Source organism: Quercus robur, chromosome 8 (assembly GCF_932294415.1).
Source record: "Quercus robur chromosome 8, dhQueRobu3.1, whole genome shotgun sequence".
Lineage (NCBI taxonomy): Eukaryota > Viridiplantae > Streptophyta > Magnoliopsida > Fagales > Fagaceae > Quercus > Quercus robur.
This window is the reverse complement of record NC_065541.1, coordinates 5,709,322-5,727,039: the sequence shown is the minus strand read 5'-3', so window position 1 is coordinate 5,727,039 and position 17,718 is coordinate 5,709,322. Positions and strand designations below refer to the sequence as shown.

At 39.6% G+C, this 17,718-nt stretch overlaps 1 protein-coding gene across 2 annotated transcripts; it reads left to right on the top strand.

Moving 5' to 3' along the window:
• The first annotated feature begins 475 nt into the window (after positions 1-475).
• LOC126694300 (E3 ubiquitin-protein ligase UPL1-like) lies at positions 476-17,224 on the top strand. Of its 2 annotated transcripts, none has more exons than XM_050390461.1 (16): positions 476-820; positions 2,230-2,325; positions 2,409-2,615; positions 2,780-10,762; positions 10,863-11,180; positions 11,685-11,880; positions 11,980-12,269; positions 12,464-12,753; positions 12,953-14,078; positions 14,199-14,345; positions 14,497-14,577; positions 14,730-14,955; positions 15,042-15,181; positions 15,862-15,968; positions 16,098-16,267; positions 16,754-17,224. In XM_050390461.1, exons 1-15 carry the CDS (start codon positions 788-790, stop codon positions 16,198-16,200), a joined length of 11,343 nt encoding a protein of 3,780 aa, XP_050246418.1. In that variant the 5' UTR covers positions 476-787; the 3' UTR covers positions 16,201-16,267; positions 16,754-17,224. The 2 variants fall into 2 exon arrangements, with proteins under 2 accessions (XP_050246418.1, XP_050246417.1); XM_050390460.1 differs by having other exon boundaries at positions 2,777-10,762.
• The last annotated feature ends 494 nt before the right edge of the window (positions 17,225-17,718 follow it).

Genomic DNA, 17,718 nt, shown 5'->3' with positions numbered 1-17,718 from the left:
TAGCTTGCTTGCTAGTTAGTTGTATTGATGAAACAATCCACCAATATGACCAATCAAGTCATTAATTTAACCTTAACAAAAACACTCTACAATCCTCCCGTCCATCCGTTATCAATAATTTGAATTCATTCGACTCTATCATGATCAAGTCAAGTTGGAGGATATATTACCGTTAAACCCGAGCCCAACCCACTCGTAATCACATATATACCACGATCATAACATACAAACTCAACAATATTTAAAAAAAAAAAAAAGTGAAATATTTATAGTTTCCTCAAAAAAAAAAAAAAAAAAAATCCCCAAAGCTTAAAAAAAAGTAAAAAAAAAGGAGAAAATATCTAAATTATAGTTTCCTCTCTTTCATACTTCTCTCCGAATATATCTCTTTCTAGTTTTTCTCTTCTTATTCTCTTCCTCTTCCTTTCTCTCCCTATATATATATATATACACACACATACACGCAGCACTTTAGCTCTCTTCTTTTAAGTTATACACAATTCTTTCTCCAAAACTCTCTCTCTCTCTATATCTGTCTCTCTACCTATTCGATCCTAATCAAAAACCCTAAAATTCCCAATCTTGAAATTTCAAGAAAATTCTCGTTCTCTTTCTTCAAATTCCATCGGATTTCTATTTGTACGATCCGATCATTGTGAATACTTCAACTCAAAACCCTACCCTTTTCATCATCTTTTCCTGTTTGTGCGATCGATTCTCGGGTTATTAGGGGAATTGATCGGTTTCTACAAAGGCTTTGGAGCCGTGAAATGCTTTTGATTCAAAGATGAAGTTGAAAAGAAGGAGAGCATTGGAAGTGGTTAGTGTTTTTTTTCCCCAAATTCAAAACTGTTATTCGATTTTTGCTTATTTATATAAATATATGCGCTTTTATGATCAATTTTGTTTTTTGTTTTCTGGGAAATTTTTAATTTTTAGTTGTGTGTGTTTTTTCTGTGATATTGGAAGTACAATGAGTGTGTTTGTATTGGGGTTTAGGCGAATTTGATTGGTTTGTGATGCTCTGGGACTGATTTGGATGGATTAAAGATTTGTTCTTTTATTGGTTTTTTTATGGCCATGCCTTGTTTGGTTGCTTAGAAAGTCCGGGAAAGAGTTCAGAACTTTGAAACTAATGTCTTTTTTTTTTTGTTTTGTTTTGTTTTTTTTTTTTTTAATTTTTAATTTTTAAGTTTGATTTATTGTTGGGGTGTGTGAATTTGAAAATGTTCAGTTTATTGAGCTGAAAGACTCTACTGCTTCAGTGAGAGTTTTGATTACATGGGGTTCAGTTGTTTCTAACTTTGTACTTTATGAGAAGCCCATTAGAGCTTTGATGTTTATAACCATGATTTTTGGGTCATTTAGTTGTTTAAGTTGAAAGTAGTCTTTTCCTGTCATCACTTGAATACTTTCTGATTATTGCTTGTTGTGGAGGTAGGAATGTTATTTGATGGAGTAAGTACATGGTCCCAAGAAATATGAAACTGCCAAGCCAAAAAAAGTGAGAGCAAAAAAAAAAAAAAAAAAAAACTAATCCTTTGTATGGTTGCTTAGAAGTTGTGGGAATATTGGATGAGAATGTTTTGATTGCTAATCTGCTACTGCTACCCGACATCTCCCTTTTTTCTTTGTTGGGGGGCAGGGGTGGATGCTAAATGACATATCAATAGGAAAAAAGAAGAGGTGAAATGGGCGTTAGTGCAAACTGAAATCAAGAGAACCTAATTTGTGTAGAAATGTAAAATTTTCTTATATCAGGATAAATATGATGCTTGATTTATTTTTTTAGTTTTAGATATAAATTAATTATGTTACACACAGCGGGATTTAAAAAGAAAAGAAAAGAAAAGAAGTAGGGTTGTTCATGCTTATATAAGAGTTAAATAAGGAAGGTGTCATTCATATATTATCGGTAATTGATAATAGGAAAGCCTTTTAGGACCTCTGGCAGTGAAATTTATTAGCTTTTGATATTGGAAAATCCTTTTAGGAGCTCTGTCTGTGGAAGTTTCATGCCTTTAGCTTTTGATATTGTAGACCCATTTTAGGTGTTAGGCGAGGTTTAGCTCAGGAGTATGTACTTTACAAATTTATCTTCTGTACAATTCATCTGTTTTTGATCTCTAATTTGCGATGTGTTTATCTTAGTGAGATACAAATACGTTATCCAGTAGTGTTGTGACAACTGTACATTAAATTACTATATTTCTCTGTTGTTTGTTTCAGCCTCCAAAAATTAGATCATTCATCGACAGTGTCACTGCGGTTCCACTCGAGAATGTAGAAGAACCCCTCAAAGGTTTTGTTTGGGAGTTTGATAAGGTGCTTTTTTTTTTCCACCTTACTTTTTTTAATGTTATGATTGCTGTTATGCAGTTTGATTTATGTTTATCTTGGTGGTGCAGGGGGATTTTCATCACTGGGTGGATCTTTTTAATCATTTTGACTCATATTTTGAGAAACACATAAAATTGAGGAAGGATTTGCAGATTGAAGATGATTTTCTGGACTCTGATCCTCCCTTCCCAAGAGAAGCTGTAATTCAAATTCTCCGTGTTATAAGAATAATTCTGGAGAATTGTACAAATAAGCACTTTTATAGTTCTTATGAGGTACGCTTATATTTCTGTTTTAGAAGTATTTTTGCAATTTCTTTTTTAGTCACATTCTTGTAAATTAGTATGTCTTGCTTCATGTAAATTTCAGTTGAAGTTCTCTTCTTCTTTTTTATCTTTCCTTAAAATTTTCGCTTTTGGTTTGTATGAAATTGCAGCAGCATCTTTCATTACTGCTTGCTTCCACCGATCCGGATGTCATTGAGGCTTGCCTGCAGACCTTGGCTGCTTTTTTGAAGAAAACAATTGGCAAGTACTCAATTAGAGATACTTCCCTGAATTCAAAGTTATTTGCTCTTGCACAAGGTTGGGGGGGAAAGGAAGAGGGACTTGGATTAATTGCAACTGCTGGACAGGATAGTTGTGACCCAATTGCCTATGAGTTGGGTTGCACACTGCATTTTGAATTCTATGCTTCCAGTGATTTGTCATCTGAACAACCTGCTGCAGAGTATTCGCCCCAAGGCTTACAAATCATCCATTTACCTGACATCAATACTCGCCTAGAGTCTGATCTAGAGCTTTTGAGTAATTTAGTTGCTGAATACAAAGTACCCACCAGTTTAAGATATTCTTTATTGACAAGATTGCGGTTTGCAAGGGCATTTGGCTCTTTAGCTTCTCGGCAGCAGTATACCTGCATTCGTCTGTATGCCTTCATAGTTCTTGTTCAAGCAAGCGGTGATGCAGATGACCTAGTTTCTTTCTTCAACTCTGAGCCTGAGTTTGTCAATGAGCTGGTATCTTTATTGAGCTATGAAGATGCAGTTCCTGAGAAAATTCGAATTCTATGTTTGCTTTCTTTGGTTGCTCTTTGTCAAGATAGGTCTCGCCAGCCTTCTGTCTTGACTGCCGTCACATCTGGTGGTCACCGTGGCATTCTGTCCAGCCTCATGCAGAAGGCCATTGATTCTGTCATTAGTGATGCCTCAAAATGGTCAGTGGTTTTTGCTGAGGCTCTGTTATCTCTTGTCACTGTTTTGGTCTCATCATCGTCAGGTTGCTCTGCCATGCGTGAAGCAGGATTCATCCCTACACTTCTACCTCTCCTTAAAGATACAAATCCACAACACTTGCATTTGGTAAGCACAGCTGTGCATATTCTAGAAGCATTTTTGGATTACAGTAATCCAGCTGTTGCTTTGTTCAGAGACTTGGGTGGTTTAGATGATACCATCTTTCGTTTGAAGGTGGAGGTGTCACATATAGAAAATGGTTCAAGGCAACAAGGTGAAAGTTCTAACAGTGGTGGGAAGGGAAAGCAAGTTGTTGCAAGCACCTCCAGTGAGCTAGATGACATGCAGCCTCTATATTCGGAAGCATTAGTTTCGCATCACCGGCGATTGCTGATGAAAGCTTTACTGCGTGCTATATCCCTTGGAACTTATGCCCCTGGAAATACTGCACGTATTTATGGCTCTGAGGAGAGTTTGTTACCGTATTGCTTATGTGTAATTTTTAGAAGGGCAAAAGATTTTGGTGGTGGGGTGTTTTCACTTGCAGCTACTGTCATGAGTGATCTGATTCACAAAGATCCCACTTGTTTTCCTGTCTTGGATGCAGCTGGTCTTCCTTCTGCCTTCTTGGATGCTATAATGGATGGTGTTCTCTGCTCTGCTGAAGCCATAGCATGCATACCTCAATGTTTGGATGCTTTGTGCCTAAACACTAATGGCCTTCAGGCTGTCAAAGATCGAAATGCTTTGAAATGCTTTGTGAGAATATTTACTTCAAGAACGTATTTGCGTGCCCTTGCCACCGATACCTCCTTGTCTAGCGGACTAGATGAACTAATGCGCCATGCTTCCTCATTGCGTGGGCCTGGAGTGGATATGTTGATTGAGATCTTAAATACCATTTTGAGAATTGGATCTGGGATTGATGCTTCTTACTTGTCCACTGATCCCTTGTGCTCTTCTACTCCTGTTCCCATGGAAACTGATGGTGAAGAGAGGAACCTGGTCCTCTCTGATGATAGGGAAGCATTGAAGATGGAAAATTCAGAGCAGACCACTGAGCCATCCGCTGATTCCTCAATAGTTAATTTAGAGTCATTCCTCCCTGAGTGCGTGGCCAATACTGGTCGGCTTCTTGAAACAATTCTTCAGAATGCTGACACATGTCGTATATTTGTAGAGAAGAAGGGCATTGAAGCTGTTCTGCAGTTGTTTACTTTGCCTTTAATGCCTCTTTCTGCATCAGTTGGTCAGAGTATCTCTGTTGCCTTTAAGAATTTCTCGCCACAGCATTCTGCTGCTCTTGCTCGGGCAGTATGTTTATTTCTGAGAGAGCATCTGAAGTTAACGAATGAACTCTTAGCTTCAGTTGGAGGCACTCAGCTTGCTGTGGTTGAATCTGCGCTGCAAACAAAGGTTTTGAGATATCTTTCAAGTCTTGAAGGTATTCTGGCTCTATCTAATTTCTTATTGAAGGGGACTACTAGTGTGGTCTCGGAGCTTGGCACTGCAGATGCGGATGTATTGAAAGATCTAGGGAGCACATACAGGGAAATAATCTGGCAGATTTCTTTATGTAATGATTCCAAGGTGGATGAGAAGAAAAATGCTGATCAAGAACCTGAGAGTTCAGAGGCAGCCCCATCTAATGCTGCTGGTAGAGAAAGCGATGATGATGCAAATATTCCAGTGGTGAGATATATGAACCCTGTTTCTGTCAGGAATGGTTCCCAGTCCTTGTGGGCTGGAGACCGGGAGTTTCTGTCTGTAGTTCGTTCTGGTGAAGGTTTGCACCGTCGTAGTCGACATGGGTTGACACGCATACGGGGAAGGACAGGTCGGCACCTGGAGGCTTTAAACATTGATAATGAAGTTCCATCTAATGTACCGGAGACATCTTCCCAGGATTTGAAAAAGAAAAGTCCTGATGTTCTTGCTTCAGAGATTCTTAATAAGCTGGCTTCTACATTGCGCTCTTTCTTCACAGCTCTTGTCAAGGGATTCACGTTACCAAACCGTCGTAGAGCTGACACAGGGTCATTGAGTTCAGCTTCGAAGACCCTTGGAACTGGCCTAGCTAAAGTATTTCTTGATGCTCTTAGTTTCTCTGGGCATTCTACTTCTGCTGTGCTCTCAGTAAAGTGTCGATATCTAGGAAAGGTAGTAGAGGACATGGCATCATTAACATTTGACAGCCGGCGACGTACTTGTTATACTGCAATGGTTAATAATTTTTATGTTCATGGTACCTTTAAGGAGCTACTGACAACATTTGAAGCCACTAGTCAGTTGTTGTGGACACTACCATGCTCCATCCCAACATCAGGTATTGATCATGAAAAGACAGGTGAAGGAAGTAAATTGTCACACAATACATGGCTGCTTGATACATTACAGAGCTATTGCCGTGTGCTTGAGTATTTTGTTAATTCTTCTTTACTTCTATCTCCAACCTCTGCATCCCAAGCGCAGCTTCTTGTGCAGCCAGTTGCAGTTGGTCTTTCAATTGGGCTATTTCCAGTTCCTAGGGACCCGGAAGTCTTTGTTCGTATGCTGCAATCTCAGGTTCTTGATGTGATACTTCCTGTCTGGAACCACCCAATGTTTCCCAATTGTAGTCTGGGATTCATTGCTTCCATTCTTTCACTTGTTACACATGTATACTCTGGTGTTGGAGATGTGAAACGAAATCGTAGTGGCATTGCGGGTACCACAAACCAGAGATTCATGCCCCCACCACCTGATGAAGGTACTATTGCTACCATTGTTGAAATGGGTTTTACAAGGGCTAGAGCAGAGGAAGCACTGAGAAGAGTGGAAACAAATAGCGTTGAAATGGCCATGGAATGGCTGTTTAGTCATGCTGATGATCCTGTACAGGAGGATGATGAATTAGCTCGGGCACTTGCTCTGTCACTGGGAAGTTCAACAGAAACATCTAAAGTTGATAATGTTGACAAGTCCATGGATGTCCTGACAGAAGATGGGCAGACGAAGGCACCCCCTGTTGATGATATTCTTGCTGCGTCAGTTAAATTGTTTCAGATCATTGATACTATGGCATTCCCATTGACAGATTTGTTTGTTACTCTTTGCAATCGGAACAAAGGAGAAGACCGTCCAAGAGTGACATCTTACCTTATTCAGCAGCTAAAGCTTTGCCCATTGGATTTTTCAAAGGATACCAGTGCATTGAGTATATTATCACATATTATAGCATTAATTCTTTTTGAGGATGGAAGTACACGAGAAATTGCTGCAGAGAATGGTATTGTATCCGCTGCGATAGATATTTTGACTAACTTTAAGGCTAGAAATGAATCAGGGAATGAGCTTTTGGTCCCAAAATGCATTAGTTCTTTACTTCTTATCTTGGATAACATGCTGCAGTCCAGGCCCAAAATTTTTTCTGAGAGTACAGATGGAACTCCAGCAGGGTCTCTGCTGGACTCTTCTGGAGAACATGCTTCCTTGTCAGTTCCCGCACCAGTTCAAGAGAAAAAATCAGCTTCAGATGCTCAAGAAAAAGAATCTGGTTCAGCATTTGAAAAAATATTGGGGAAATCTACTGGTTATTTGACTTCTGAAGAGTCTCGTAAGTTGCTGTTAGTTGCTTGTGACTTGATAAAATTGCACGTCCCTGCTATGATCATGCAGGCTGTTCTGCAGTTGTGTGCGCGCTTGACAAAAACACATTCGCTAGCTTTGCAATTCCTTGAAAATGGAGGCTTGGCTGCTCTTTTTAGTCTCCCAAGAAGTTGTTTTTTCCCTGGATATGACACTGTTGCATCTACTATTGTCCGGCATCTCCTTGAGGATCCTCAGACACTGCAAACAGCTATGGAATTGGAGATACGACAAACTTTGAGTGGAAACCGGCATGCTGGGCGTGTTTCTGCACGAACTTTTTTGACATCAATGGCACCTGTTATCTCTAGGGATCCTGTGGTTTTCATGAAAGCTGCTGGTGCTGTTTGCCAGTTGGAGACATCTGGAGGTAGGACTTTTGTTGTGTTATCAAAGGAGAAAGAGAAGGAGAAGGACAAATCAAAGGCATCTGGTGTTGAAGCTGGATTATCTTCCAATGAATGTGTCCGGATTTCTGAAAATAAAACACATGATGGATCAGGTAAATGCTCTAAAGGCCACAAAAAGATCCCTGCCAATCTCACTCAAGTAATAGATCAGCTTCTTGATATAGTCTTAAAATACCCTTCTCCAAAAATCCTGGAAGTTGGTGCAAATAATTCCATGGAGGTTGATGAACCTGCAACCAAGGTTAAGGGTAAATCGAAGGTTGATGAGACAATGAAATCAGAGTCTGAATCTGAAAGGTCTGCGGGGCTTGCAAAGGTGACCTTTGTTCTGAAGTTATTAAGTGATGTTCTTCTGATGTATGTACATGCAGTTGGGGTTATTCTTAAGCGGGATCTGGAAATGTGTCAACTCCGGGGATCCAACCCTCCAGATAGTCCTGGAAATGGTGTTGGAATACTTCATCATATTTTACATCGGCTGCTTCCACTCTCTACTGATAAATCTGCAGGACCTGATGAATGGAGAGGCAAGTTGTCTGAAAAGGCTTCATGGTTTGTTGTAGTTCTGTGTGGCCGTTCTGGTGAAGGTCGTAGACGAGTAGTTAATGAACTTGTGAAAGCCTTATCCTCGTTTTCAAACTTAGAGAGCAATTCCACTAAGAACATATTGCTGCCAGATAAGAAGGTTTTTGCTTTTGTTGATTTGGTGTACTCTATTTTGTCAAAAAATTCGTCATCCAGCAACTTACCTGGTGGTTCTGGGTGCTCACCAGACATAGCAAAAAGCATGATAGATGGAGGAATGGTTCAGTGCCTGACTGGCATTCTTCAAGTGATTGATTTGGACCATCCTGATGCCCCAAAAATTGTGAATCTCATACTTAAGGCATTGGAAATTTTAACAAGGGCTGCTAATGCTAGTGATCAAATTTTTAAATCTGATGGAATGAACAAGAAAAAAACCATGGGGCTAAGTGGAAGACCTGATGACCAGTTAAATGCACCATCAGCTGTTCAGGCTGTGGAGCATAATCAGAATACAGCTGGACAACAGGAAGTCAGAGATGTGGTGGAAAATGAACAACAGAATCAAAGAACTTCTCAAGGTGAAGGTAATCAGGATGCAAATTCTAATGAGCCTGTGGAGCAAGATATGAGAATAGATGTGGAGGAGACGATGGCTACAAATCCACCTATGGAGATTGGGATGGATTTTATGCGTGAAGAGATGGAAGAGGGTGGTGTTTTACACAACACTGACCAAATTGAGATGAATTTTCATGTTGAGAATAGGGCAGATGATGATATGGGTGATGAAGATGATGACATGGGTGATGATGGTGAGGATGATGAGGATGATGATGAGGGGGAGGATGAGGATGAGGATATAGCAGAAGATGGTGGTGGCATGATGTCTTTAGCTGATACAGATGTGGAAGACCATGATGACACAGGCTTGGGAGATGACTATAATGATGAGATGATTGATGAAGAGGATGATGATTTTCATGAGAATCGTGTCATAGAGGTCAGGTGGAGGGAAGCCCTTGATGGGTTAGATCATTTGCAGGTACTTGGTCAACCTGGGGCTACAGCTGGTCTAATTGATGTTGCAGCTGAACCTTTTGAAGGAGTTAATGTGGATGACCTTTTTGGTCTTCGCAGGCCTTTAGGTTTTGAACGCCGTCGTCAGACAGGTAGGTCTTCCTTTGAGCGATCTGTTGCAGAAGTAAATGGTTTTCAACATCCTCTCCTTCTAAGACCATCCCAGTCAGGGGATCTGGTCTCAATGTGGTCATCAGGTGGGAATTCATCCAGAGATGTAGAAGCTTTGTCATCTGGGAGTTTTGATGTATCTCATTTCTACATGTTTGATGCTCCTGTTCTTCCATTTGATAATGTACCAAGCAGTCTCTTTGGTGACCGGTTGGGTGGTGCAGCACCCCCTCCATTGACTGATTATTCTGTAGGCATGGACTCCTTGCAGTTACCTGGACGAAGAGGGCCTAGTGATGGTCGGTGGACTGATGATGGTCAGCCACAAGCTACTGCTCAAGCTGCTGCTATTGCACAGGCTATAGAGGAACAGTTCATTTCTCAATTGCGCAGTATTGCTCCTGTGAACAGTCCTATTGAAAGGCAGTCCCAAAATTCAGGAGTGCCGGAGAAACAACCAGATGCCCCTCCATCTGATGACAGTCCGGTAGTAGCGGTGGATGGTGCTAACACCAATAGTCATCAAAGTGAAGGGCAGCCTCAAGAAAATGGTGATGAAATCACACATCATCAAGTTAACCCTACTGTTGAGAGTGTAACTTCTGGAGAACAAGTTAATCCAGAATCCATTCTTGAACATGCAGGCGTACTTTTACAGGCACATGAACCTATGTTAATCCAACCATTTTCACTGAACACTACGCCAAATGTGCATGATAGCATGGAAATTGCTGAAGGAAATGGCACTGCTGATGTGCAGGTGGGGACAATGGCAGAGTTTGTCAATTCATCTACAGACTTTCATGCTGATCTACAATGTGATGGGGGTTCTGAAGCAGATGCGAGTCTCCATGATGTTCCAGTTCAGGCCACAGGTTGCGATGGATCTTCAAGAACAGACGATCAGGCCAGTACTCATGGTCTGGCAGTTTCTGGATCACAGATGCTTAATTCAGATGATTGTCCTGCTTCTTCTGTTCGTGCAAGTGTTGATGTTGATATGAATACAATTGATGCTGAAGGAAATCAATCTGAGCAACCTGTGCCTGCATCCGAAGATGGTACAGATGATCCATCATCAGGGCAAAACACACTGCTTGCTATGGACAATAATCAGGCTGAGCAGACTAGTGTGAGTAGTGAGGTGCCTGGTACTAATGCTATTGATCCCACCTTCTTGGAAGCACTACCTGAAGATCTTCGAGCAGAAGTGCTAGCTTCCCAGCAAGCTCAGTCTGTTCAACCTCCAACTTATGCACCGCCTTCGGCAGAAGATATTGACCCAGAGTTTTTAGCTGCTCTTCCTCCAGATATTCAGGCAGAAGTTTTGGCCCAACAAAGAGCTCAGAGGGTTGCACAACAGGCTGAAGGACAACCAGTTGACATGGACAATGCTTCAATCATTGCTACTTTTCCTGCTGATTTGCGTGAAGAGGTTTGGATCTTCAACTTTCCTTCTCATTATAGACTTGTGATATGTATTTGTCTTTTTCTATTGAATTCTAATAACCCTCATCTTTTGCTTCTGTTTTCAGGTACTTCTGACTTCATCAGAAGCAGTTCTGTCTGCGTTGCCCTCTCCATTACTTGCTGAAGCCCAAATGCTAAGGGACCGAGCAATGAGTCATTATCAGGCTCGCAGTCTTTTTGGAAGCAGCCACAGGCTGAATAATCGGAGGAATGGGTTGGGTTTTGACCGACAGACGGTGATGGACAGGGGTGTGGGAGTTACAATAGGCCGGAGGGCAGCTTCTGCGTTTTCAGATGGCTTGAAGGTGAAGGAAATTGAAGGCGAGCCACTTTTGGATGCAAATGCATTGAAAGCTTTGGTTCGGCTCCTACGAGTAGCACAGGTATGCCATGTTCTATTCTTGGGTTGTTTGGGTAAATATTATTTCTAGTTGGGAAGTTTTTGTGTATCTTTATGAGCTTACCTGCAAGTAGTAGTTATAGATTGTGTGATAGTTGAAAATAAATTATAGTTCTTTTATACAAAGGAAATGGTGTCAGCACCTACGTTGGAGGTTGGTTTGTCAAATCAACAAAGCTTAAATGAATGTGTAAAAGGAATTATGAATTTCTGTTGTGATTAGGTTGGACTTTGAACTGATGATCTGGACTTCATATATCAATTCTTATCCTGGACAAATCCAAATGCAAAATTTTGTATAGAAAGAATTTAAAATTGTTCCAGATTTAGTATGTTTATATATCTCAATTTTTGAAGAAAATTCATTACTTTTGGAATTCTTTAAAAATTTGACCCTGAGTAAAGATGATTACAAAATTTTCCTGGCAGTGAGATGTATTTGTGTGTGCTGTGATATCTAGCTAATTGTTTTCTTTTATTGGGTTAGCCCCTTGGCAAGGGCCTCTTGCAGAGACTCCTGTTAAACCTTTGTGCACATAGTGTCACAAGGGCAACTCTAGTTCGTCTTTTGCTTGATATGATCAAGCCTGAGGCTGAAGGTGCAGTCAGTGGATTGGCAACAAGCCAGAGGCTTTATGGTTGTCAATCAAATGTTGTTTATGGTCGATCACAGTTGTTAGATGGTAAGACTTTCATCTGATGTCACTAGAACTATCATCTTATGTTTTTAACTTATTAATTTTTTTAATTATTAAAGCTATCTCAACTTTTTACCTTAACAGGCCTCCCTCCACTGGTCTTGCGTCGAATTTTTGAGATTTTGACATATTTGGCTACTAATCATTCTGCTGTTGCCAATATGTTGTTCTACTTTGATCCCTCACTTGTTCCTGAGCCTCTAAGTCCAATATGTATGGAAACCAAGAAGGATAAAGGGAAAGAGAAGATTGTGGAAGGAGGACTTTCACCAAAACTTTTGGGAAACTCTCTGGATGGGGATGTTCCATTGATACTGTTCCTGAAGCTTTTGAATCGACCACTTTTTCTTCGCAGCAATGCTCACCTTGAGCAGGTTGGTCTGATTTCCTGGTCAAGTGATTTCAAACATCTTAGTTTGCAATCTTACCCTTTTGAATATATATATATATATATATATACACACATAGCTTGTTCCATAGTCTTTTTATTAATTTAAGTATAGTAACCTGGAGTCCATCTTGCTTTGATTTTATATAGTGGATTTCTTTATTTTTCTAAATGCTGCAGGTTATGGGTCTGCTGCAAGTAGTTGTTTATACTGCAGCATCAAAATTAGATTACCAGCCTCAATCTGAACATGCAACAGCAAATGCCTCAGATTTGTCAGTGAATGAAGCTTCTGCTGATGTCCAAAAAGATCCTCCCATATCGGAACCAGAGTCTAAGAAAGAGGATAAATGTGCTGGTGCTGACTCATCCTCTTCAGATGGAAAGAAGAGCGTAGATACATATAATACTTTTTCTCAATTGCCACAATCAGAATTGCGCAATCTGTGTAGCATTCTTGGTCGCGAGGGGTACGATGCTCTGATTTTCATTTCTCGATGGTTTAGATGTTCTCTTAATTTTTATTACCTTGTAGCCTCTACAATTTATTTTGATGTCCTGTCAACCCTTTGTTATTTGTGTTTCACTTTATGTATGCATCCACTTGATATCCTCTTCTCTTTTCCTTTTGTTAAAAGAGTGACTAACCTTCCTCATTAACTTATTTAGGCTTTCAGATAAAGTTTACATGCTTGCCAGTGAGGTGTTGAAGAAGTTGGCCTCGGTTGTTTCATCCCATCGAAAGTTCTTTACGTCAGAGCTTTCTGAATTAGCCGATGGGTTGGGCTGTTCAGCTGTTGAAGAGCTTGTCACTCTGCGGAAAACGCACATGCTAGGTTTGAGTGCTGGTTCCATGGCTGGTGCAGCAATCCTACGCGTGCTACAAGCACTTAGCTCACTGACTTCACATAGCATTAATGAGGGTGCAGGACTAGAGAGTGATGGGGAGCAGGAGGAGCAAGCTATTATGAAAAAGCTGAATATTGCACTTGATCCCTTGTGGGCAGAATTGAGTGAGTGTATAAGTGTGACTGAGACACAGCTGGGTCAAAGCTCCTTCTCTCAGACTGTGTCAAATATAAATGTTGGAGAACATGTCCAGGGGAACTCTTCATCTCCTCTTCCTCCTGGAACCCAGAGACTCTTGCCTTTCATTGAGGCTTTCTTTGTTTTGTGTGAAAAGCTACAAGCAAACCAATCCATCACACAGCAAGATCAGGCCAATATAACTGCAAGAGAAGTTAAAGAATCTGCTGGGAGTTCATCCTCTTTCATCATTAAGTGCAGTGTAGAATCTCAAAAGAAGCTTGATGGTGCCGTCACATTTACAAGGTTTGCAGAGAAGCATCGCCGGCTCTTGAATGCTTTTATTAGACAGAATCCAGGTTTATTAGAGAAATCACTTTCTATGCTGCTGAAGGCACCAAGGCTGATTGATTTTGACAATAAGAAAGCGTATTTCCGATCAAGAATTAGGCAGCAGCATGAGCAGCATCTCTCTGGCCCACTGCGGATAAGTGTTAGGAGGGCTTATGTCTTGGAGGACTCATACAATCAGTTACGGATGCGTCCGTTTCAGGACCTGAAGGGTCGGCTGAATGTGCAATTTCAAGGTGAAGAGGGTATTGATGCCGGAGGTCTGACAAGAGAATGGTATCAGTTACTTTCAAGGGTTATATTTGACAAGGGAGCATTACTTTTTACTACTGTGGGAAACAATGCTACATTCCAACCAAACCCCAATTCTGGCTTCCAGACAGAACATCTTTCCTACTTCAAGTTTGTGGGCCGTGTGGTAATTTTTTTGGGAGCCGGTTTAAAATTTGATTTTTTTTTTTTTTTTTTTCATTCATTAATGTACCATATTTTTTCTGCTTCCAAGGGTTCCTATAGTTTTCTTTGATCCTTCGTGCAGGTTGCCAAGGCACTCTTTGATGGGCAGCTTTTGGATGTTTATTTTACTCGATCATTCTACAAGCACATACTTGGTGTAAAGGTGACTTACCATGATATAGAGGCAGTTGATCCTGATTACTACAAGAATTTAAAGTGGATGTTGGAGGTCAGCGGGTTCATCTACTTAAAGTCTCGTGTCTTTTCTTCTTATATATTTTGACCTTTGTGGTTATAATGACTTTTTGCTATGTTTTTTTACTATTGTTTTATATGGAGTCTTGCTTTTTGTCTCATTTTCTATATTTTTCCTATTTCAGAATGATGTGAGTGAAGTTCCCGATCTGACGTTTAGCATGGATGCGGATGAGGAAAAGCTCATTCTGTATGAGAAAAATGAGGTATGTAATTTACAAGTTATGATCTGTAACTTAAATTGTATTAAATTTGGCTATTCTTCAGGACTTATGATCTGATTTTCTTATGACAAATAAGTTTTAAAGTTTTTATCAAGTTGTCTAATATATTTGTTCTGGTTCCCCCCCTTGAAAAGGTTACTGATTATGAGCTTAAGCCTGGAGGAAGAAATATTAGGGTTACAGAAGAAACAAAACATGAGTATGTTGATCTTGTTGCTGAACATATCTTGACCAATGCCATCCGTCCTCAAATCAATTCCTTTTTAGAAGGCTTCAACGAATTGGTACCACGAGAACTGATTTCTATTTTTAATGATAAGGAGCTTGAGCTACTTATAAGTGGACTTCCAGAAATTGATTGTAAGTTGGCTTTCCTTTGCAGTTATTTCTGCATTGTGCTTGTGGTTTACTTAACAAGTTTTTGGTTGGTGTTATTGCTTTTGCAGTGGATGATTTGAAGGCCAATGCCGAGTATACTGGCTATACAGCAGCATCTAGTGTTATCCAATGGTTTTGGGAGGTTGTCACTGCTTTCAACAAGGAAGACATGGCAAGACTGCTGCAATTTGTCACTGGAACATCAAAGGTAATGTGGTGCAGTGTACATAAAATGGTAATTTAATATGCAATGTAATATGAGTTGACTTGTATATTTTGCAGATTTTTTATTTTCTTTTATGCCCTCTTTGCCGCCACTTCTTCCGGCTTCTTTTGTTTCCCTTTCAAATTTTATAAAAGACTCTTTTGCACAAACGTTAGAAGTCGTTGACTACTAAGTGGTTATGTTATGCTTGCTATGTGTCCTTTGCCAGTCTTCATCCAATGCTTTGTTTTGCTGCTGTTTTTCTGATGCTGATCTTACTTTCTTGTGGAAAATGGCACAGGCAGAAGTTTGATTATTTTAGTTAATTAGATATTGGTTTTTTTTTTTTTTTTTTTTTTTTTTTTTGGGTAATGCATGTTACTATGGTTGTTTCCTCATCTGAAATGTTACGTTTTGGCATGGAAGTAGTGGTTAGTGTATAGGAGAAGCTGATGTCTTGCTGCTGGTCATGATGTATTCTGCTTCTTTATCTAAAATGCTTTTTGTGGATGCATGGCTTTTAATAAAAGAGTTGGTTATCTGAATCAATTAGTTGGGGCAAGGGTTTAAGCTGGTTTGGGGTTTTTGTTTAATTAGAGCAGCTCATGTATGTACATTATTTTTGGTGGTAGGTTGAATTATATGTTTTGACATGAAGCTATTATTTATTTTTGACTTTTCAGGTTCCTTTGGAGGGTTTTAAAGCTTTGCAAGGTATATCTGGTCCTCAGAGATTTCAGATTCATAAGGCGTATGGAGCTCCTGACCGTTTGCCCTCAGCTCATACATGGTCTGTATTAAGATATATGTGCACCATTCATTTTATTTTATTTTTCAGCCAGATGGTTGCGTAGAATTAAATTTTCTGCTTTTAGGACTTAAACTAACCATTCACTCCCCACCCCCCAAAATGCTTCAGCTTTAATCAACTTGACCTTCCTGAGTATACCTCCAAGGAACAGCTTCAAGAACGTTTGCTGCTTGCTATCCACGAAGCCAGTGAAGGGTTTGGCTTTGGTTGACCTGAGTTTAATGTGATATTGTGGCCCCAGCAATGCCAGCAATCTACCTTTAGAGTTGCCATTACATGTCAGTTATCTTCTTCATTTTATTTATTGTATAGAATTTCTTATTGATCCTCTGCTCTACTTCTGTTTTATTTGTCAAAAAAGTATCTTTTTGGTATGATAAGCAAGGCATGTTTTCTATAGGATTCCTATAGCTCTTTTAATATTGGACATTTGCGGTCATAGGGAATATATCCATGCAAGACACATTTTTTGCCCTGACAGGCAAGAATATTTTATTTTCAACATATTTTGGGCTTGATTAGATCTAGAAAGGAATTGACTGTTAGGGTGGGGGGGTTATTAGATTGCTTGAGAAACGAAGCCATTCCCATAAGAATTATGTTTTCTTTACTTTATCTAGTTCTGTTTGACAACAAAGTGGTTGAAAATGCTAGTTTCTTTCATGTATGGGTGTGCATGTCTGTCTGTGTCACTGGTCCATATTAAATGTTGTATATTTATTGCTAAACCTTTTCTTTTAATGCCATCTCCTCTGTGGTGCCAGATAAAAGGCTTATTGGCCCAAGTCGTCAAGAATAAAAAAGTAGGACTTGGACCGCGAAAAGTTTCTTGAAAGCATTTTTGTTTCAAGCATTTTTGTTCCATTGAGGCTGGCATTCGGTGCTTCTATCAACCTATATATTCAACAGATGATGATTATGCTTTTAAGGATTGGTGGGCTCCTCAGTTACAGTTGGCTAGGAAAATGTTGTTTTTTTGGATTTTTGCCATGAAAACGAGTATTGGGGGAGTGTACAAATGTAATAGATAAATATTTCATTGTTCATATTAGGTTTTTTTTCATGGGTTCATTTTTACATTATTTAGCATTGAGCTTTATCCCTAGCTGCCTTATATATTAGTTTCTGTAACTACGTAGTAGTTGGTAATAAGCTAGGAAATGTATATCTATGGCACCAATTGTAGGCAAATTTTTCTTTTGTTTCTTTAAATGGTAAATTATATCTTCTCAACTTGTTTGTTCGTAACAAGTTAAATATTTAAAAAGCATGGAGGGGTTTAACTTCAGACACATTAGTAAATTTCTTTTGCATTTTGAAAGCCCTTTCACATCTCACCAGTGTATACTGAATTATGAGCATGTATTGATCCCGAATTTTAAGAATGTGATTGTGAAGAGTGTCTGTGCAATCAGTGAGATTTTGAAACAAAGAAAGAAGCTAAAAAATAGAGAGGAGAAAATGACAACTACTAGAGGAGAGCGTATCTCCATCTTTATTCTTTTCCACAAAAGCAGTATATAGCCTTTGACCCCATGAATTTGCTCTGCTAAATCTCCCTGCCACTATCAGTACAAGTTCCCATTTGATATCAAACAACCAAGTAGCCGGCTGAGTAGCCATTGCAGCCTTCTCTGAAGTCTGAACTAATAATCTCTACTTCAAGAGATTGACTCAGCATTTCAGAATCATACTAGGATGCAAGATTGACTCAGCATTAATCATTATT